The 20,877-nt window shown below is 43.2% G+C and overlaps 3 protein-coding genes across 3 annotated transcripts; 2 read left to right on the top strand and 1 right to left on the bottom strand.

The window, feature by feature from the left end:
• The first annotated feature begins 154 nt into the window (after positions 1–154).
• ppp2r3c (protein phosphatase 2, regulatory subunit B'', gamma) lies at positions 155–9,186 on the top strand. Its single transcript, XM_071382858.1, has 12 exons — positions 155–347; positions 567–688; positions 995–1,099; positions 1,240–1,352; positions 1,788–1,885; positions 2,480–2,550; positions 5,612–5,744; positions 5,900–6,031; positions 6,182–6,318; positions 6,645–6,782; positions 7,339–7,398; positions 8,718–9,186. The coding sequence occupies exons 1-12, from the start codon at positions 281–283 to the stop codon at positions 8,907–8,909; spliced, it is 1,368 nt and encodes a 455-aa protein (XP_071238959.1). The 5' UTR covers positions 155–280; the 3' UTR covers positions 8,910–9,186.
• On the bottom strand, positions 9,033–11,569 carry fam177a1 (family with sequence similarity 177 member A1). The gene is made up of 5 exons (XM_071382859.1): positions 11,418–11,569; positions 10,783–10,968; positions 10,599–10,665; positions 10,385–10,482; positions 9,033–10,234 (listed from the first exon to the last, which is right to left on the bottom strand). The coding sequence occupies exons 1-5, from the start codon at positions 11,484–11,486 to the stop codon at positions 10,043–10,045; spliced, it is 612 nt and encodes a 203-aa protein (XP_071238960.1). The 5' UTR covers positions 11,487–11,569; the 3' UTR covers positions 9,033–10,042.
• A 5,090-nt stretch (positions 11,570–16,659) lies between these two features.
• LOC139563548 (F-box only protein 33-like) lies at positions 16,660–20,877 on the top strand. The gene is made up of 4 exons (XM_071382311.1): positions 16,660–17,214; positions 18,036–18,146; positions 18,617–19,284; positions 19,589–20,877. The coding sequence occupies exons 1-4, from the start codon at positions 16,676–16,678 to the stop codon at positions 19,852–19,854; spliced, it is 1,584 nt and encodes a 527-aa protein (XP_071238412.1). The 5' UTR covers positions 16,660–16,675; the 3' UTR covers positions 19,855–20,877.

Genomic DNA, 20,877 nt, shown 5'->3' with positions numbered 1-20,877 from the left:
TAGATATAGTCTCAAATATTTAATATTTTTTAAGAGCAACGGGGCAGGTAGAATTTTGTTTCTCCGTCTCTGGTCTACACCCCCAGTACAGTAGGTGGCGGTAATGCACCATCACGTTGGATGTAAAGCGCCGATAAACCCCACCGAATAAGAAGTTGCTATCCGACCAATCCCAAGCGAGCTAACGATTGTTTAGACATTTCAGAGAAGCTGAAAAGAGTAACTTATCATAACATTGATTAGCTTGTTTTCATGTTATTAGGAATAAACAGAAGTTAAAATGTCAAACGATACGGTAGTACATTGGAAGGAACTTTTGAAAAGAAGATTGGCATCCTCCAAGAAAGGTTTTCTACGTCCATAGCTAGATCTGTTGTGTTTATTTAGATAGCAAGTTAGCTAGCTAACGTTAGGCTAATTTCAGCTAGCTAGTCATATTTATGAATAGCTAGTTAGCTACTTATTTATTTTTGTGTAAGAAAAACTAGATAACTAGCAATCTACCCACTCAATTATTGAACTTTCACAAAGCCTTATTGTGTCAACATGTATTCATTTCTGTTCAGATGAGAGGACTGAGGAGGAGAAGAAAGCAGAAGAGACAGCACTCTTCACCAAATACTACACAGAGTGGAGGGGTGGAGGCAACAGAGAGAACTACAGGAACATCCCACGCTTCTACTACAGGGCAATTGAACATTCTGACAGAAACATTCTAGCTAACTAATCAGATAATTTTTGGGGGTGTTTTGACATCTTTATAGCAATTGTGATATTCACAACATGTTTTTTTAGGGTCATTTAGCAGACGCTCTTATTCAGAGCGACTTAGAGTATCAGTGCATACATTTCCCCCTTGGGAATGGAACCCAGAACCCTGGCGTTGCAAGCACCAAGCTCTACCAACTGAGCCAAAACGGGACTGAAGTGCTTTTGTGAGGGGCTGAAAGGATCATGGTTTCTGAAGTCTTATATATCTGTGTGATCCCTATAGCTTCCTGCAGAGGATGAAGTTCTCCTGCAGAAGCTGCGGGAGGAGTCCAGAGCCGTCTTTCTGCAGAGGAAGAGCCGGGAGCTTCTGGACAATGAAGAGTTACAGGTGAGACTGACATCTGGTTCAATCAAACAACTATTTAGTCAAATAGAAAGATTTACAAGCACTGGAATCTGGTAAGTCCATGGCACTATTAAAGTAATCAAACCTAATTATTTAACCTAGACCTTCTTTCTGTTATCTAGAATCTGTGGTTTCTGCTGGACAAACATCAAGTGCCACCCATGACAGGAGAGGAGGCAATGATAAGCTATGACAGTTTTCTGAAGGTTGGAGAAAAAGCAGGAGTTAAGTGCATGTGAGTACTCGGCATATTACGTTTTGGAGCCACAAATTTTTGTGCTAATCACTTGGGCAGAATTAACACTGTTTACATTCATATTAGCCCGAAAGCATGTTTTTAGCTGGTGTGAAAAGGCAACAGGACTACTATAATGACACATACTGTATGTGTAAACTACGGGTGGATTTATTAGTCGTAGCAAAACGTTTTGCACCGTAGTCATTTTTATATTGTAAATCTGCTCCAAAGTATTTCCATGAATAATAGAGAGGTACAGGATATGTGATGTATACAAATGTAAGCAAGGTTTGAAAATATTATGCTTTAGTCTAATATTATATTAGTTTCTTGTTGTCAATTTGCAGTCTACAAATTAACCATTTTTGACATATCTTGGAATGGAACGTGGAATTCTTCTAACAGTTTTTTTGTCCTGCCTTTCGCTCCTAGGCAGTTCTTCACTGCCAGAGTGTATGCCAAACTTCTCCACAACGATCCATATGGCAGGATATCAATTATGCAGTTCTTTAACTATGTCATGAGAAAAGGTCAGTTTCTTATCCATGTCTCCTATTGTCTTGCATCCATAACCTTCATCCATAACTTAGGTCCAACAAATTTGGCCAGACAACTTTTTCAGTCAGAACATCTGGATAATGGAACACCCTGCCAAACAAGAGAGTGCAGTACCTTTACTAGCATCAAGGCAAACCTGAAAAGGTGGCTAAAGGCAAACCAGTCGTGTGAAAATTAAGACATTCCTACTCTTAAGATGTCAGATACCTTTAAACAAAATATTATCATTATATTATCTATTATTGTATATTAGTGTTATATTGCTGTTTTCTGCCTAGGGACTACAGAATAAAATTATCACATAAAATGTGCTATCTAACTAAGTCTGGTGTAATGGCATGTTGTACATCAGGGATGGGCAACTTTGGGAGCCACAAAAAATTTGGGAGCCACAAAAAATCGGAACTCATCATGAGTGGCTTGCGGGTCTGCGAACCCACATCCATACTTTTTGAGGGCCCTAAGTGAAAATGTGTTGAGTTTGGTGGGAAAGTGAAGTTGGTATTTTGTAACAGTGTTCGATAAGTGCCTTGTCCTGATTTTGATATTGATGTCTCTTCTTCCAGTGTGGCTTCACCAGACGAGGATAGGACTGAGTCTCTATGACGTGGCTGGACAGGGCTACCTCCGTGAGTCTGTAAGCACTCTCACTACTTTACTTTTACACCAAAATCTTGTGTTGGTGGCTCCTTAGTGAAATAGGGATATTCCTTCCCTCCCTACTTTCTCATGATTCCTATTGAGACCCATTTGTGCTTTTCAGAGATGTGAAAGATGATATTTACTATGACCTTGATGCAGGAACCACCCTCCTGTGAAGCATCTCTGGTTACAGGGTGTTGTTCTTCTCTGTAACATGTTCTTCTCAGTGACCCTTTTGCCTTTGGTTAACCAACCGATGGTGTTTTTTTGTTCATTTATTTGTGTTGTTCGTAACTGATTTTTTTTAAACTTATTTTGTACATAATGTTGCCGCTACCATCTCTTATGACCGAAAATAACTTTTGGACATCAGGACTGCGATTACTCACCACGGACTGGCAGAATCATTTTTTTTCTTTTAACGAGTCTGACGAGCCCGACACAAACGATATAATGCTTTCTCGGGAACAGGCCCAGATCCCCGTGATTTGCATGAAGAGGAGGTGGCGAAAAAGAGGCCAGAGGCTGGACTGGATTCTGAGAATTCGTACTTCCTTCCGTTCTGCAAGCAAACGTGCAATCTTTGGTGAATAAAATTGATGACCTACGCGCAAGATTAAACTACCAACAGGACATTCAAAACTGTAAAATCTTATTCTTCACGGAGTCGTGGCTGAACGACGACACTATCAACATACAGTTGTCTGGTTATACGCTGTACTTGCAGGTATTTTTGTCTCGAGCTATTGCTCGCCTTATCTCATGATAAGCTGTAGACCACACTATCTACCTAGAGGGTTTTCATCTGTATTTTTTGTAGCTGTTTACATACCACCACAGTCAGAAGCTGGCACTAAGACAGCATTGAATGAGCTGTATTCCACCATAAGCAAACAAGAAAACGCTCACCCAGAGGCGGCGCTCCCAGTAACCAGGGACATTAATGCAGGGAAACTTAAATCCGTTTTACCAAATTTCTATCAGCATGTTAAATCTGGACCACCTTTACTCCACACACAGAGATGCATACCAAGCTCTCCCTCGCCCTCCATTTGGCAAATCTGATCATAATTCTATCCTCCTGATTCCTGCTTACAAGCAAAAAAATTAAGCAGGACGCACCAGTGACTAGATCAATAAAAAAGTGGTCAGATGAAGCAGATGCTTAACTACATTACTGTTTTGCTAGCACAGACTGGAATATGTTCCGGGATTCCTCCGATGGCATTGAGTAGTACACCACATCAGTCATTGGCTTCATCAATAAGTGCATTGATGACGTCGTCCCAACAGTGACCTTACATACATACCCAATCTAGAAGCCATGGATTACAGGCAACATCCGCACTGAATTAAAGGGTAGAGCTGCCGCTTTTAAGGAGCGGGACTCTAACCTGGAAGCTTATAAGAAATCCCGACATGCCCTCCGACGAACCATCAAACTGGCAAAGCGTCAATACAGGACTAAGATTGAATCATACTACACCGGCTCTGACGCTCATCGGATGTGGCAGGGCTTGCAAACCATTACAGACTACAAAGGGAAGCACAGCCAAGAGCTGCCCAGTGACACGATCCTACCAGACAAGCTAAACTACTATGCTCGCTTCGAGGCAAATAACACTGAAACATTTATGAGAGCACCAGCTGTTCCAGAAGACTGTGTGATCATGTTCTTCGCAGCCAATGTGAGTAAGACCTTTTAACAGGTCAACATTCACAAGGCTGCAGGGCCAGACGGATTACCAGGTTGTGTACTGCGAGCATGCGCTGACCAACTGGCAAGTGTCTTCACTGACATTTTCAACCTCTCCCTGTCCGAGTCTAAAATACCAACATGTTTTAAGCATACCACCATAGTGCCTGTGCCACGGAACACTAAGGTAACCTGCCAAAATGACTACCGACCCGTAGCTTTCACGTCTGTAGCCATGAAGTGCTTTGAAAGGCTGGTCATGACTCACATCAACAACATTATCCCAGAAACCCTAGACCCACTCCAATTTACATACCAACGCCAACAGATCCACAGATGACGCAATCTCTATTGCACTCCACACTGCCCTTTCCCACCTGGACAAAAGGAACACCTATGTGAGAATGCTATTCATTGACTACAGCTCAGCGTTCAACACCATAGTGCCCTCAAAGCTCATCAATAAGCTAAGGACCCTGGGACTAAACACCTCTCTCTGCAACTGGATCCTGGACTTCCTGACGGGCTGCACCCACGTGGTAAAAGTAGGCAACAACACATTCACCACGCTGATCCTCAACACAGGGGCCCCTCAGGGGTGTGTGCTCAGTCCCCTCCTGTACTCCCTGTTCACTCATGACTGTGTGGCCAGGCACGACTTCAACACCATCATTAAGTTTGCCAATGATCACCGACAACGACGAGACAGCCTATAGGGAGGAGGTAAGAGACCTGGCCGTGTGGTGCCAGGACAACTACCTATCCCTCAATGTGATCAAGACAAAGGAAATGATTGTGGACTACAGGAAAAAGAGGACCAAGCATGCCCCCATTCTCATCGACGGGGTTGCAGTGGAGCAGTTTGAGAGCTTCAAGTTCCTTGGTGTCCATATCACCAACAAACTAACATGGTCTAAGCACACCAAGACAATTGTGAAGAGGGCACGACAAAACCTATTCCCCCTCAGGAGACTGAAAAGATTTGGCATGGGTCCTCAGATACTCAAAAGGTTCAACAGCTGCACCATCGAGAGCATCCTGACTGGTTGCATCACTGCCTGTTATGGCAACTGCTCGGCCTCCGACCGCAAGGCACTACAGTGGGTAGTGCGAACAGCCCAGTACATCACCGGGGCCAAGCTTCCTGCCATTGTAAGGTCTACACCTGTTGTATTCGTTGCATGTGACTAATACAATTTTATTTTATTTGTTTTTTCCAGCAAAGCGACAAATATTATGACTTTTGGGGTGTAAATTGTCCAAGTTGCCCCAGATTCACTATAAGTTGAACATCAGACTGTTTAGAATTCAGATTTGACTTATTGTTGAGATGATATGTGTGTGTTTTGTAATGTGATAGGACTTGGAGAACTACATTTTAGAGCTGATTCCCACACTCCCTCAGCTGGATGGCCTGGAGAAGTCCTTCTATTCCTTCTATGTCTGCACCGCTGTCCGCAAGTTTTTCTTCTTCCTGGATCCCCTACGGACTGGTTTGTTACTTATGATAACTAACCAAAAACATATTTGTCAAATGTGCAGACTTCTGTAAGATTCCTATAACTTCTTTGTCATGCCTATAACTTGTTTGTCTGTGCCTGCTCTGACGAAATAACATCTTGTTCCATTTATTCATGTTTATTCTCAGGGAAAATTAAGATTCAAGACATCTTGGCCTGCAGCTTTTTGGATGATCTACTTGAGCTGAGAGATGAGGAGCTTTCCAAGGAGAGCCAGGAATCCAACTGGTTCTCTGCACCCTCTGCTCTTAGAGTTTATGGTACGCAGCAGCTATTTGATTAAAAAAAATGCCTCATAGACATTAGGCTAATCTGAAGCCGGTAACACATGAATGTTCAAATAAAAAAAGAGATTCTAGATTATCTTTGTCCTCTTGGTAAGATGGTCGATCATGTGTTCCCTTTTGCAGGTCAGTACCTGAATCTTGACAAGGACCACAACGGCATGCTCAGTAAGGAGGAGCTGTCTCGCTACGGCACTGGCACTCTGACCAGCATCTTTCTGGACCGCGTGTACCAGGAGTGCCTCACCTACGACGGAGAGATGGTAAGAACCTTGCCTGCTGTTCTGACCTATTTTACTATACATGTGCGTACTTAAAATAGATGATTGATGTCGGTGTGTTGCAAAGACTCTCCTTGCAGGTTTATAGCTCTTTGTCTAAATGTAAAATAGTTTAACCAAATACGATGACTTTGAACTGTACGAAACCATCTAAAACACACTCTTACTCAGAATTGCTCAGATTCCACATGGCATAAGACCATTATCACATAGTTGTTCTAAGATTTTATCAAAGGACACAGTAAGTGTGAAATGTGTTATGACCTGATTTGATGCTTAATCTGGTCTTGACTCTGTGTCTCTCCCAGGACTATAAGACGTACCTGGACTTTGTCCTGGCTCTGGAGAACAGGAAGGAGCCTGCAGCGCTGCAGTACATCTTCAAGCTGCTGGACATGGAGAATAAGGGCTACCTCAATGTCTTCGCACTCAACTACTTCTTCAGGGTGAGACATCAGAGGGATAAATAGAGAGAGCAGAGTAGACAGTGGTACCTCTCCATCTGAAATCCTGCCCACTGAACAAAAAGTGTTGTCATGGGCCTCCCGAGTGGTGCAGCAGTCTAAGGCACTGCATGGCAGTGCTGAGGCATCACTACAGACTCGGGTTCGATCCCAGGCTGTGTTACAGCCGGCCGTGCCCGGGAGACCCATAAGGCTGCGCACAATTGGCCCAGCGTCATCCGGGTTATGGGAGGGTTTGTCCGGCCGGGATGTCCTTGTCTCATCGTGCTCTAGCGACTCCTTGTGGGCCGGGCTTGGCAGGGTCGTGTTTCGGAGAGGAGTTGCAGCGATGAGACAAGACTGTAACTACCAATTGGATATCATGAAATTGGGGGGGAAAAATATATTTATATATATAAATTATCTACTTTTTTTGTGAACAATTATTATTTATTAAGTCACTATCAAAACAATCAATGAAAATAATAATAATTGATCTACATCTGAAAACTGTTGTAACATTGCATCATGTATTTTTGCTTCATGTATTTTCCACCAGGCCATTCAGGAGCAGATGAAAATCCATGGCCAGGAGTCGGTGTCCTTCCAGGATGTCAAGGTAAATAGACTTTGTCCCGTTACCGTATTCACCATGGAGGAAGTAACTCTGAAGTATACTACTGGTTACTGTAAATCCGCTTGAAGTATCCATTTCTTCCAGAAATATTGTGTGGTTACACCATGCCCAAAAGCCATTGGGCGCAAATTGATTTTGTCCCCCCACATCAAACGCGATCACGACTCGCAGGTTGAAATATCACAACAAACTCTGAACCAATTATATTAATTTGAAGAGAGGTAGAAAAGTATGAAAAATGTATGGCAATTTAGCTAGCTAGCTTGCAGTTGCTAGCAAATTTGTCCAATTTAGCAAGCTTGCTGTTGTTAGCTAATTTGTCATGGGATATAAACGTTGAGTTGTTATTTTACCTGAAATGCACAAGGTCATCTACTCCGACAATTAATCCACACATAAAACGGTCAACCGAATCATTTCTAGTCATCTCTCCTCCTTCCAGGGTTTGTCTTTGGACTTTTTATATGGCGATTGGCATCTAGCTTTCATAATAAGGTGTATTACCACAACTGACCCACCAACTTCAGTTCATTTTTCAGTTACCCACGTTAGTATAACCAATGAGGAGATGGCACGTGGGTATATGCTTCTATAAACCAATGAGGAGATGGGAGAGGCAGGACTTGCATTGCGTTCATTGTCACAAATAGAACTGACTTCTATTTTAGCGCTTGGCAACGCAGACGCTCGTTGGCGCGCACGAGCAGTGTGGGTGAAATTATTGAATAACATGTGTCCATTTATTTTGGAACACACGCGACGCGAGTGTTCTGGTCAGCATGTTAGTGTGGGTGTCAAGCATTTGTATGGAGTTAACCAGAAGGTATTGTGCTCAGTAGGTGTTCAGTGTTTCCCCAAGCTCTATTCTGAGTTTGTTTATACAAATTTTACATTGATGCAAATTTGTCATGCCATAAAATCGAAGTTCCCTGACTGCTTTTTACAGTCTCAAACTGCATTCTCATTTGTACTAGTAGGGATTTTGTTTTTAAAACTGTAATCTTTAATCGTGATATGCCCGTTTGCGATATTACAAGAAGTTACTGCAAAGAACAGTTTTTTCCCTCAGACGTCATTGCGCGGGTGATAGAACAGCAGCATATCTACTGACATTTCTTTTACCATGATGTGTGATGCTCCTCAGCTCTGCTTCAACAAAACAAAAACAATAACAACGGCCGTGGGGCGGACAGTGGTGCTGTTTTCCCCATTGTGGATTCCATCTTTAATAATGATTTCAATAATTAACTCATTGATTTTAATAAGTCGTTTAAAAAAAAGTTGCAATGTTGTGCCTTCAGGATGAGATCTTTGACATGGTGAAGCCAAAGGATCCCTACAAGATCACGTTGCAGGATCTAGTGAACAGCAGCCAAGGAGACACAGTAACCAGCATCCTCATTGATCTCAACGGATTCTGGACTTATGAAAACAGGGAAGTTCTGGTTGCTAACGACAACGACAGCAACACAGCTGACCTTGACGATACATGAATCTTCAGTCAAACTGGGGACTACTAGACTCAGCAAGAAGATGATAAATGTTATGGTAAAGATTCTAGACACACTCACTGGAACTCAGTTGTTTAAAAAATAACTTGTCAAGACTTCGAAATACACAGTTGTATGACCTGTTTAAATGTTTATTAATGTAGTGTACAAAGTATAGAAAATTAAAATACTATGTATTTTACTCTAAAAATGACTATAAAAAGCCTTCAAATGAAACTGTTTTTCCATTAACACATTATAAAATGTTTTTACATAATTATGTTGGCCTTTCAGTTTTTCTTTCCTTGGGTAAAGGTGTGTAGTGTGAATACCGTAGGATGGGAAAATATTTTCCTTATACAACCAGCCCTAATAAAGTGACATTTCATATTATTGCTGTTCAAAAGAAAAGCAGCAGATATTTTTTAAACATGTTTCACTTTACCTTGGGCTTCCTTCTCAAGCCTTATACACTCAGAAGGGATCATGGCAGATAAGGTAAACTTCAGCAGAGCTATTTCTAAATATATGGTTCTGGACAATAGTAATGACTGAAGTGTGAGCACAGATGCCAACAAGCAACGTGTGAAGTTTTGTTAAAGGCCTGGAGGACAGTTCCCAACATTATTTTGATGAACTTTCTGAAAAGAACTGGAGAACTAGTCATAGTAAAACAATAGGATATTTGTGGGTATTTTAAGGGGAAAATTGTCATGGTTGATAATGAATATAAAAAGCAATTTCCAACTGAAATAAATCAACTATTCCAATAACATTATGCACCTCTGGAATGGTTTTTAGAAAGGTCACTTATCTCGCTGCTAACTTATTGTATAACAATGTTATTAAGTACCTGAATTTTTTTTAATCAGATCTCTTAAACCCGCAAATAGTTAAAATCAGCATCATATCTATAATGTGTGTGCTCATTCACTGACGCACAGCAATGTTCATTGCACACAAAAGTTAATGCATATTGACAACGCAGCAACTAAAAAATATGTATTCTGTCTCATGTCTGACTTACAGTATTAATAGAACATGATCAATATGATACAAAAATAAGAACTACACTATAGCAAAAATGCTGAGGAGGCTACATCGTGAAATGTGAAGATGTCCATTTAATTGAACTGTTAGGTGGGGATGGGGGCAGGGAATCTGTTGGCATCAGGTGTGGCATCTTGATCCAGCTCAAAGGTGACGTTGACGAAGGAGGCTTTACCCTCCGGCTGCTCCATGGCTGGCTGCTGCATCTCCTGGTCACGCTCCTCAAAACGACGCTCTGCCTCCTCAGACAGCCGGTTCTCCTCCTCCTCCTCCTCCTCCTGTCAGTCACAACATGAATGAGGATTAGGGATACTAAGCTACACCTTGGAGTAGTAACAAGTAGTGACAAAATAGTGGTAACACATTAATAGTAATTAAGCATGCCAAGGTCTGCCAGTAGATGCTTCCCCATTGACAAGACAACGTACCTCCTTTTTCATTCTGTAGTACTCGTCAATAGCATACTGGTACTTAGGTGAGGTAATGCCAAACAATGAGGCCATTCTCTCCCCAAGATAGTCACAAACTGAAAGCACAAGGCAGAGGCACAGTATTACCAAGACACAGAACATTACATTTATATATTTTGACACTCATCATATGTGTGTATCTTTAGTCTAGTATACATAATACCACATTTACCTGAAATAGTGGAGGTTGCCACTCTCCACATGTGAAACAAGAAATATGGACCCCAAGTCAACCTGGACTATAATAAAAATATGACACAATAACAAAACAAAGTTAACAAAATGCAGGAATATTTCATTCTATTCATGTCATGGAGTAAAGTCCAATTTGAATTTATAAGGACATAGAAACCAACAGGGTCAGCTGAGGTCTTAACAGCTATAGAAGCTTGCACTTCCTCCTCCTCTTCTTCTTCATCTGTGCTGTATTCCTCCATGGTCTCTCCACTGGCAAAGTAAATCGTTCTTCGGGGCACCTTCTGCTTCTTCATCCCTAAGTCTCCCAGCTCCACACTCTCAAACTCCTTCACCATATTGGAGCTCTGTCAATCATCATCACCAACAACAACAAAAACAGTCTATTCTCAAAACATGTTTGGTTACAGCTGGTAGAAACAGGATTTTACTATCATGTTAGCACTAGAAAACTTAGCAGCTACGTTATAGGGCTGTTTACATTTGTCTCGTTATTTTGAGGTTAGTAAATCACCATTTGAATAAAAACATTCCAACAGGTTTTTCAAGCAGTTTCTGTGAGTGATTGATTCATAGCCAGCTATGTCTGTGTTATAATTGTTAACAAATAGCCTACAGAATGCACGTATTTATTAATTAATGTTCGAGATAGATAGCTAGATATATAGCTAGCTGCTGATGCTACAAGGAAGTATTAAGGTTAGATCGCTAGCTAAAACAAACACAACACAAAATGTTTTTTATTGGCTAAACTCATGAGAACAGGTCTAAAATTGTAATTATGACACAATCGCACCTTTTCAGCGTCCATAGCTTTCCCCAAAGAGATGTTGACATTAGTGAGATATAGCGACAGCTCTGCCATCTCACTTCTCTCTCAAATTTCGGAAGTGACGTGGATAGGGGTTTGGTCATAGAGATCCTATTAAATTACTAGACGGATTTTTCACAAACCCTTCTCCCTTGGTCAGGGAGAAATCCAAAACCTGTCTAATTGGAATGAATGGCAGTAGAGGCATAGTTAGGGAGAAATCCAAAACCTGTCAAATTGGAATGAATGGCAGTAGAGGCATAGGTGATGCATTTCCTGCTTTTACTTACACAGGACAATAAATGTAACGCATAATAAGTAAGTTACCAGGGGGCAGGGCTACCGACGTAAAAACTAATCTGAAGAGGGGGCTGGCTAAGGCTAAAACTGGCGAGTGTAGAGAGTATAGGGATATTGTTATCCACGTCGGCACAAACGATGTTCGGATGAAACAGTCAGAGGTCATCAAGCACAACATAGCTTCAGCGTGTAAATTAGCTAGAAAGATGTGTCAGCATTGAGTAATTGTCTCTGGCCCCCTCCCAGTTAGGGGGAGTGATGAGCTCTACAAAAGTCTCACAACTCAATCGCTGGTTGAAAACTGTTTTCTGTGCCTCCCAAAAGATAGAAAATGTAGATAATATGCCCTCTTTCTGGGACTCATCCACAACATGTTATCTAATCGGGTGTCTACAAACAGGACCAAGCTTTGCTTGCTGAGGAGTGACAGGGCTCTAACTCCTCTAGCTCCACAATGAGATAGGGTGCAGACCAGCAGCCTGCCAGTTTAGTGAAGTCTGCGACTAGCATAGTTAGTGTAGTCAGTGTAGTCAGCTCAGCTATCCCCATTGAGACCGTGTCTGTGCCTCGATCTAGGTTGGGCAAAACTAATCACTTTAGTGTTCACTTTAGCAATCTCACTGGAATAAAGACCTCTTCCATTCCTGTCATTATTGAAAAATATTATGATATCTCAAAAAAGGGCTACTTAATGTTAGATCCCTCACTTCCAAGGCAGTTAAAGTCAATTAACTAATCACTGATCATCATCTTGATGTGATTGGCTTGACTGAAACATGGCTTAAGCCTGATTAATTTACTGTGTTAAATGAGGCCTCTCCTCCTGGTTACGCTAGTGACCATATCCCTGCGCATCCCGCAAAGGCGGAGGTGTTGCTAACATTTATGATAGCAAATGTCAATTTACCTAAAAAAAAATACTGCGTTTTTATCTTTTGAGCTTCTAGTCATGAAATCTATGCAGCCTACTCAATCACTTTTTTATAGCTACTGTTTACAGACCTCCAGGACCATATATAGAGTTCCTCACCGAGTTCCCTGAATTCTTATCGGACCTTGTAGTCATGGCAGATAATATTCACATTTTTGGTGACTTTAATATTCACATGGAAAAGTCGACAGATCCAAAAGGCTTTCGGAGCAATCACCGACTCAGTGGGTTTTGTCTCCGGACCTACTCACTGCCAGTCATACCCTGGACCTAGTTTTGTCTCGTGGAATAAATATTGTGGATCTTAATGTTTTTCCTCATAATCCTGGACTATCGGACCACCATCTTATTACGTTTACAATCGCAACAGATAATCTGTTTAGACCCCAACCAAGGATCATCAAAAGCCGTGCTAGGAATTCTCAGACAACCCAAAGATTCCTAGATGCCCTTCCAAACTCCCTCTACCTACCCAAGGACGTCGGAGTACAAAAAACGGTTAACCACCTAACTGAGGAACTAAATTTAACCTTGCGTAATATCCGAGATGCAGTCACACCCCTAAAATCAAAAAACATTTGTCACAAGAAACTAGCTCCCTGGTATACAGAAAATACCAGAGGCCTGAAGCAAGCTTTCAGAAAATTGGAATGGAAATTTAACTCTGCCAAACTGGAAGACTTCCGACTAGCTTGGAAAGACAGTACCGTGCAATATCAAAGGGCCCTCACTGCTGCTCAATCATCCTATTTTTCCAAACTAATTGAGTAGAATAAGAACAATCCAAAATTTAAAAAATGATACTGTCGCAAAGCTAACTAAAATGCAGCAAGAGAGGATGGCTTTCACTCCAGCAGTGATGAATTCATGAACTTCTTCAACGAAAATATCATAATCATTAGAAAGCAAATTACGGACTCCTCTTTGAATCTGCATATTTCTCCAAAGCTCAGTTGTCCTGAGTCTGCACAATACTGCCAGGACCTGGGATCAATGGAAACACTCAAGCATTCATGAAAATAGTTATGGCTTCTAAACCTTCAAGCTGCATACTGGACCCTATTCCAACTAAACTACTGAAAGAGCTGCTTCTTGTGCTTGGCTCTCATATGTTGAACATAATTAATGGCTCCCTATCCACCGGATGTGTACCAAACTCACTAAAAGTGGCAGTAATAAAGCCTCTCTTGAAAAAGCCAAACCTTGACCCAGAAAATATTAAAAAACTAGCGGCCTATATCAAATCTCCCATTCCTCTCAAAAAAATGGGAAAAGCTGTTGTGCAGCAAGTCACTGCCTTCCTGAAGACAAACAATGTATACAAAACGCTTCAGTCTGGTTTTAGACCCCAATCAAAGAACTGAGACTGCACTCATGAAGGTGGTAAATTACTTTTTAATGGCGTCAGACCAAGGCTCTTCATCTGTCCGCGTACTCCTAGACCTTAGTGCTGCTTTTGACACCATCGATCACCACATTCTTTTGGAGAGATTGGAAACCCTAACTGGTCTACACAGACAAGTTTTGGCCTGGTTTAGATCTTATCTGTCGGAAAGACATCAGTTTGTCTCTGTGGATGGTTTGTCCTCTGACAAATCAATTGTACGTTTCGGTGTTCCTCGAGGTTCCGTTTTAGGACCACTATTGTTTTCACAATATATTTTACCTCTTGGTGATGTCATTCGGAAACATAATGTTCACTTTCACTGCTATGCAGACGATACACAGCTCTACATTTCGATAAAATATGGTGAAGCTCCAAAATTGCACTCCCTGGGAGTGGATAGCGGCATATTTTTTACTTTTAAACTCGGACAAAACAGAGATGCTAGTTCTAGGTCCCAAGAGACAAAGAGATCTTCTGTTGGATCTGACAATTAATCTTGATGGTTGTACCGTCGTCTCAAATAAAACTGTGAAGGACCTCGGCGTTACTCTGGACCCTGATCTCTCTTTTGATGAACATATCAAGACTGTTTCAAGGACAGCTTTTTTCCATTTTCACAACATTGCAAAACTCTAAAACTTTTTGTCCAAAAATGATGCAGAAAATCTAATCCATGCTTTTGTTACTTCTAGATTAGACTACTGCAATGCTCTACTTCCCGGCTACCTGGATAAAGCACTAAATAAACTTCAGTTAGTGCTGAACATGGCTGCTAGAATCTTGACTAGAACCCCAAAATGTGATCATATTACTCCAGTACTAGCCTCTCTAAACTGGCTTCCTGTGAAGGCTAGGGCTGATTTCAAGGTTTTACCGCTAACCTACAAAGCATTGCATGGGCTTGCTCCTACCTATCTCTCCGATTTGGTCCTGCCGTACATACCTACATGTACGCTACGGTCACAAGACGCAGGTCTCCTTATTGTCCCTAGGGCTTTCTCCTATAGAGCTCTATTTTTATGGAATGGTCTGCCTATCCATGTGAGAGACGCAGACTCAACCTTTAAGTCTTTATTGAACACTCATCTCTTCAGTAGGTCCTATGATTGAGTGTAGTCTGGCCCAAGGGTGCGAAGGTGAACAGAAAGGCACTGGAGCGACGCACCACCCTTGCTGTCTCTGCCTGGCCGGTTCCCCTCTCTCCACCTATTACGGGTGCTGAGTCACTGGCTTACTAGTGCTCTTCCATGCCGTCCCTAGGAGGGGTGCGTCACTTGAGTGGGTTGAGTCACTGACATGATCTTTCTGTCCGGGTTGGCGCCCCCTCAGGTTCGTGCCGTGGTGGAGATCTTTGTGGATTATACTCAGCCTTGTCTCAGGGTAGTAAGTTGGTGGTTTGCGGATATCCCTCTAGTGGTGTGGGGGCTGTGCTTTGGCAAAGTGGGTGGGGTTATATCCTACCTGGTTGGCCCTGTCCGGGGGTATCGTTGGACGGGGCCGCAGTGTCTCCCGACCCCTCCTGTCTCAGCCTCCAGTATCTATGCTGCAATAGTTTGTGTCGGGGGGCTAGAGTCAGTCTGTTATGTCTGGTGTAATTCTCCTGTCTTATCCAGTGTCCTGTGTGAATTTAAGTTTTCTCCCTCTAATTCTCTCTCCCTTCCCTCCCGCAGGACCTGAGGCCTAGGACCATGCCTCAGGACTACCTGGCCTGATGACTCCTTGCTGTCCCCAGTCCACTTAGTTGTGCTGCTGCTCCAGTTTCAACTGCTCTGTCTGCGGCTATGGAACCCTGACCTGTTCACCGGGTGTGCTACCTTGTCCTGGACCTGCTGTTTTCGACTCTCTCTCTCTACCGCACCTGCTGTCTCGAACTCTGAATGCTCGGCTATGAAAAGCCAATTGACATTTACTCCTGAGGTGCTGACCTGTTGCACCCTCTACAACCACTGTGATTATTATTATTTGACCCTGCTGGTCATCTATGAACGTTGGCCATGTAGTGTTATAATCTCCACCCGGCACAGCCAGAAGAGGACTGTCCACCCCTCAGAGCCTGGTTCCTCTCTAGGTTTCTTCCTATGTTCCCGCCTTTCTACGGTGCTTTTCCTGGCCACAGTGCTTCTACATCTGAATTACTTGCTGTTTGGGGTTTTAGGCTGGGTTTCTATATAGCACTTTGTGACATCGGCTGGTGTAAAAAGGGCTTTATAAATACATTTGATTGATTGATTGAACGACGTGGTCTTGGCGTGGGCAGAGAATTCAATAAAATGACCATTTTACTATTTTATTCTTATAAATCCAGTAGAATATTGCGGGGCTCAACTGCAATGAAAGTACTCCACCTTGCGCACTTGAGAGGTATGGCAAAAATAACAGCACTTGGGTCAAACCATTTCCCCAAATGGCTTGATAAAATAATACTACATTTGTAGATGTCGTCAGTACAACTAAATGGACAACATACTAAGGGGAAACTAAAGTTGTATCAAACAGATGTATTTTCATAAGGAAAGCAAACTATGTCGGCCTGTTTCATAAGTGGGATTTTGCAGAGTATTGTTTTCATCCCCACGTAGTCATAGAAGTGGTATCATCCAATAGTATTGAACACAAAGCTGCTGAATGTTGTTTGTTTTCCACACAGAGAGTAGCGGAACAGTACCGTTGTCGCACAATCTTACAACGGTTATATTTACACTTTTGTTTGCGAATAATAGTTTAGTGGCCTGCGCCATGGCTCTGTGCGGGGGTGTTGGAGCCATGGCTTTACCAAGCGAGCTTATCGTCCACATATTTTCATTCTTGTCCGACCGTGACAAGCTTCGGGCCTCGTCCGTGTGCTCTCGCTGGAGGGAGTGTCTGTTTTACCCATCGCTTTGGACGGAGCTCAAGTTGCGTGTCGGAGGTGGCTCGAATGGGGGAGGCTATGGCTCCGAACAGACCCCAAGATTAGACTTTCTCATGAGGAAGTTTGGCTCCTTCGTGCGCGAGCTACAGCTCGAGTTTGCCCCAGTTGAAGGATATCTAAGGCCATTGAATGGCGTGGAGGGCAGGATGGAATCTGTCGAAAGCGACCCTCAGTTCCCTGGCCGCTGGAAAGACGCAATTATCACCTATTTGGACCAGGTGTTGTGTGTCCTCGGATGTATTCGAAACAACAGGTAGTTGGATACATCAACATCAGGTTTAATGCAAAGTGCGTCAGCTACGCCATACTCGTCAAATTGAGTGTGTTGGGTCTGCGTAGTCAGCGAGCTAACCTTTAGCTAGCCTAGCTATAAACAAACCCACCATGTCATTACGTAATCGGGTCATGTCGTTCTCTACGGATTTCTGCGTTTCCTGCCTGATTGAGGTGTCGTTTTTCGCCTATTCAAGCTATAATCTAGCTACTTGGTATATAGGACATGTCAGTCTGAAGTCTGTTTTTCTGCCTGGTATGCAAATGTTGCTAGGGCATGTTTATAATTTGAACTACATTGCTGCAGCAGTGGTGGTCATGCTCAGGTAATCTATAAACGGAACCACTAAGGTCAGCAATGACATTGGCAGCATGCTTTCATTTGCAAGTCCGGCTTCTCAAACCTGTACTAGCAATATGTCAATATCTTTTGGACACGTACTGTCCTGAAAAGTTCCAGTTGCACTGCCACATAGGGAGACTTAAAACTGTCTTGAGGCATTTCTTTGTTGGTAGTTAATTCCAGTACTCATTCAATAACGGCACACTTGTGAAAGAGAGCTCTAGAGATGTTGGTTGTACAGTCAAATGAGGAATGCTGGGTTTGTGGTGTACACCAGTGATGTTGAAAGGTGTTGATTGTCACAGGCCTTCTGGCAAATTGGTGAGGACGTGCATACTGTTTGAGTTGTTTGCAGTCGTGTTTGTTGCAGAGTACAATTAGAACATACTGTCACTGACCTCCACTATGGCTGATTGTGTCCGGTTTTGTCTAAAGCTCATACTACTTTCTCGCTCTAGGAATCTCCAGAAGCTGAGTCTGTATGGGGATACCTGCGTTCTTCAGGATGAGGGCATTCTGGACAGTGCCTATCTCAACCAGGTTGACCAAGGAGGAGTGAAAATCAAAGAGTGAGTGGCTTTATATCTTGCTTAAGGTGACAAAAGGGCATAAATGGGTCACAATCACAGTCCTCAGTTGAAATTCTGCCTCATAGAATTACATATAGAACACATAACTAGGTATTTTTTAAATTTATTTAACCATTATTTGATTAGGCAAGTCAGTTAAGAACTAATTCTTATTTACAATGAAGGCCTAAGAATAATGCCTTGTTCAGGGGCAGAATGACAGATTTTGACCTTGTCAGCTTGGGGATTGATCTAACAAACTTTAGGTTACTGGGCCAATGCTCTAACCACTAGGCTACCTGCTGCCCCAGGTAATCTAATAGGATTTATGTTCTGCCTATTTTTTTTTTTCCTGTATTCATTTTAATTTAGAGTAGACTTATTTGCATATATGAGAGTCAAAGACGTGACAAAGATTTTAACTTTCTCTCTCTATGTCTTTGTGTTTGTATTCCTCTGGCCTGGAATAGGATCCAGCAGCTGTTAGTGGAAGTTTTGTCTAACAGCAGGCAGATGAAGTGGCTGTCCTCAGCCTTCATGCTGGGTGTGGTGACCCCCTGCTCCCTGGCCTCTCTGTCCAACCCCAGCGCTGCCTCCCTGGAGCACCTCAGCCTGTTGGACAACCAGCTGCCCTGCCTGTCCTCCCCTGTGGAGCTGGAGCGCCTTGTCCACCTGCGTTCCCTGGCCCTCGACTTCTGTGACTTCACCTCTGAGATGTGCCGCCTGCTGGCTGGAGGACACCGTGCTCCACTACACCGCCTCTCCTTGATGGTGAATGGTGCCGCTCTGGAGGCCAAGCCGCTGGATTGCACCGCCAGTGAGGATGACTGGAAGGCCCTGGTCCGACGCTGCGCTAACCTGCGGGTCTACATGATGGCCCTGGATGTGTCCAGCCAGGACCTGCTGAGGGTGCTCAAGCCCAGCCTACCCCTGGAGAGGATCCACCTGGACAGCTACTCCACCCTGGTCACAGACGGCACGCTGGAGCTCATTTCCCAGCAGTACAACAAGACCCTGAGCCACTTCGTCCTGATGAGGGATGACACCGGCTTCCCTGACCTCAGCGTCAACCGCAACGAAGACCCGCTGGTCCTACTAGCCTGGCGCTGCGTACACCTCTCTGTCCTGGTTATCCATGGTGAGTCAGCCTGGGTCAAAAGCTAGTATTACGTAGCTCAACACTTTTAGTGTAGCCTAACATTTTAATGGGAGTGATTTCGATTACGAATATCATGGGTTCTAGTTGCTCAGATAAAATAACCAGTTATACATATTTTCTATAGGAGTAATGTTATGTCTAGTGTGTGTATAGTGTAGATGTCATATTGGCAGCATGTTGATTTGTATAGCACAGATCAAATGGAGTTGGTTTACATTCAGTATGCAGTATGTTTTTTCTACAGTGGTGTTCAATGTGATTCTCCTCTGTCTGAACACCACAGGCTACACTGTGTGGTCCCACAACCTGGTGGCCATCTCCCGTCTACGTGGCTCCAGCCTCAAGGTCCTGGCTGTGTCCGAGGAGAGTATCGACTTCGACCCGGACCAGGGGGTCTTCATGGAGGGTGACCCCGTCCACAACCTGGTGAAGGAGGTGTCCCAGGGCCTGGGGCGCATCTGGCACCCCTCCATGGACTCCAACTCGGTCCTCAGCGAGCCCACCCAGCACTTCCACAGGGAGATGCAGAGCTTCAGCCTGGGCATGTAGGCTAGAGCTACAACCGCCAGGCCGGTCCTCCATCTGGGTCGTGTTCATTAGGCACCAAACGGAAGAAAACAAGACCTAAACAGGGAGGGACTACCCGGGCTTGTCCAGTAAGAAACGCTCATCTTCTGTTTTCTGTTGTGAAACGTTTTCTGTTGTGTGCCCTAAAGAACACGACCCTGGTCTGGCCTGCTGCACATGCTCAGTGCTTGTCATGATGATATAATCTAAACCTTATGGGTCCTATCTCATTTGCATACTTTATTTTTAGTGTATATTTTCTTTCTTTGTAGAATGAACTAATCCTTTATATGTGCTGTGTTTAATCAGTATTAGCTCTATATTTATATCTATCTATATATATCCTGCTTATGAATAGGAGAGTATAGTCGGGTATTTGATTAGTAGCTAATTGAGCGATTGGTGTATGGAGGGGGCTTTTTTTTTACACAGCTAGCTTACTTGTATTGCAAGTTTTCTTTTTGGTTTTGTCTGTTTGTTGTTTTTCTCTTAGCGAGTGCTGAGTTACCGTAAACTAACTTATCAGTTAATCCACCTTGGCTTTTTGCAATGACGGAATCCTTTGTAATTGTTTGTTCACCTTTTTAAGGGGAGATTAGTCCAGTGGTCTTCCGGCAGAGGGAGGGACAGTGCTGGTGGACTGTTAGGCCCCCCTAACCCCTCACTTCCTGTCTGCTCTTTATTTTTGTGTTTTGGAGATAATATGATTGCTATGTTACGGGACTAAGATCCTGCTGGTTCTTCTCAGCCCAGAGGTGGGATGTGATACAATTCTGCTGGTGAAACAAATTGCTAAGGGTTCCACACTGACACACTCATGCTGAGACCCTTTGAGCTGCCTACGTACAGCTGCAGTACTTTAGTCAGGGGTCAGCATTGACAGTCATGTGCTGCAGTTTGCTCTCAGAAAAATCCTCTCTGTCTGTCTCAGGTAGGCAAAACATGATGATGAAGATGGTGGTGGGGGTGATGATGATGTATACTATGAAACAATCAGCTAGTCTG

The sequence above is a fragment of the Salvelinus alpinus genome, chromosome 34 (assembly GCF_045679555.1).
Source record: "Salvelinus alpinus chromosome 34, SLU_Salpinus.1, whole genome shotgun sequence".
NCBI lineage: Eukaryota > Metazoa > Chordata > Actinopteri > Salmoniformes > Salmonidae > Salvelinus > Salvelinus alpinus.
Note: the sequence above shows the minus strand (reverse complement) of the source record. Positions and strands in the feature narration are given on the sequence as shown.

Excerpts from the sequence above, each read along its gene's own strand:
- fam177a1 (XM_071382859.1), bottom strand. The coding sequence starts at position 11,486 with ATGGCAGAGCTGTCGCTATATCTCACTAATGTCAACATCTCTTTGGGG. Across the intron at positions 10,666-10,782 it reads TTAAGACCTCAGCTGACCCT|TCCAGGTTGACTTGGGGTCC; the intron begins GTTGGTTTCTAT and ends TTTTTATTATAG. Across the intron at positions 10,483-10,598 it reads GGCAACCTCCACTATTTCAG|TTTGTGACTATCTTGGGGAG; the intron begins GTAAATGTGGTA and ends TTGTGCTTTCAG.
- LOC139563548 (XM_071382311.1), top strand. The coding sequence starts at position 16,676 with ATGTTGTTTGTTTTCCACACAGAGAGTAGCGGAACAGTACCGTTGTCG. Across the intron at positions 17,215-18,035 it reads GGATGTATTCGAAACAACAG|GAATCTCCAGAAGCTGAGTC; the intron begins GTAGTTGGATAC and ends TTCTCGCTCTAG. Across the intron at positions 18,147-18,616 it reads GGAGGAGTGAAAATCAAAGA|GATCCAGCAGCTGTTAGTGG; the intron begins GTGAGTGGCTTT and ends GGCCTGGAATAG.
- ppp2r3c (XM_071382858.1), top strand. The coding sequence starts at position 281 with ATGTCAAACGATACGGTAGTACATTGGAAGGAACTTTTGAAAAGAAGA. Across the intron at positions 348-566 it reads ATTGGCATCCTCCAAGAAAG|ATGAGAGGACTGAGGAGGAG; the intron begins GTTTTCTACGTC and ends ATTTCTGTTCAG. Across the intron at positions 1,886-2,479 it reads TAACTATGTCATGAGAAAAG|TGTGGCTTCACCAGACGAGG; the intron begins GTCAGTTTCTTA and ends CTCTTCTTCCAG.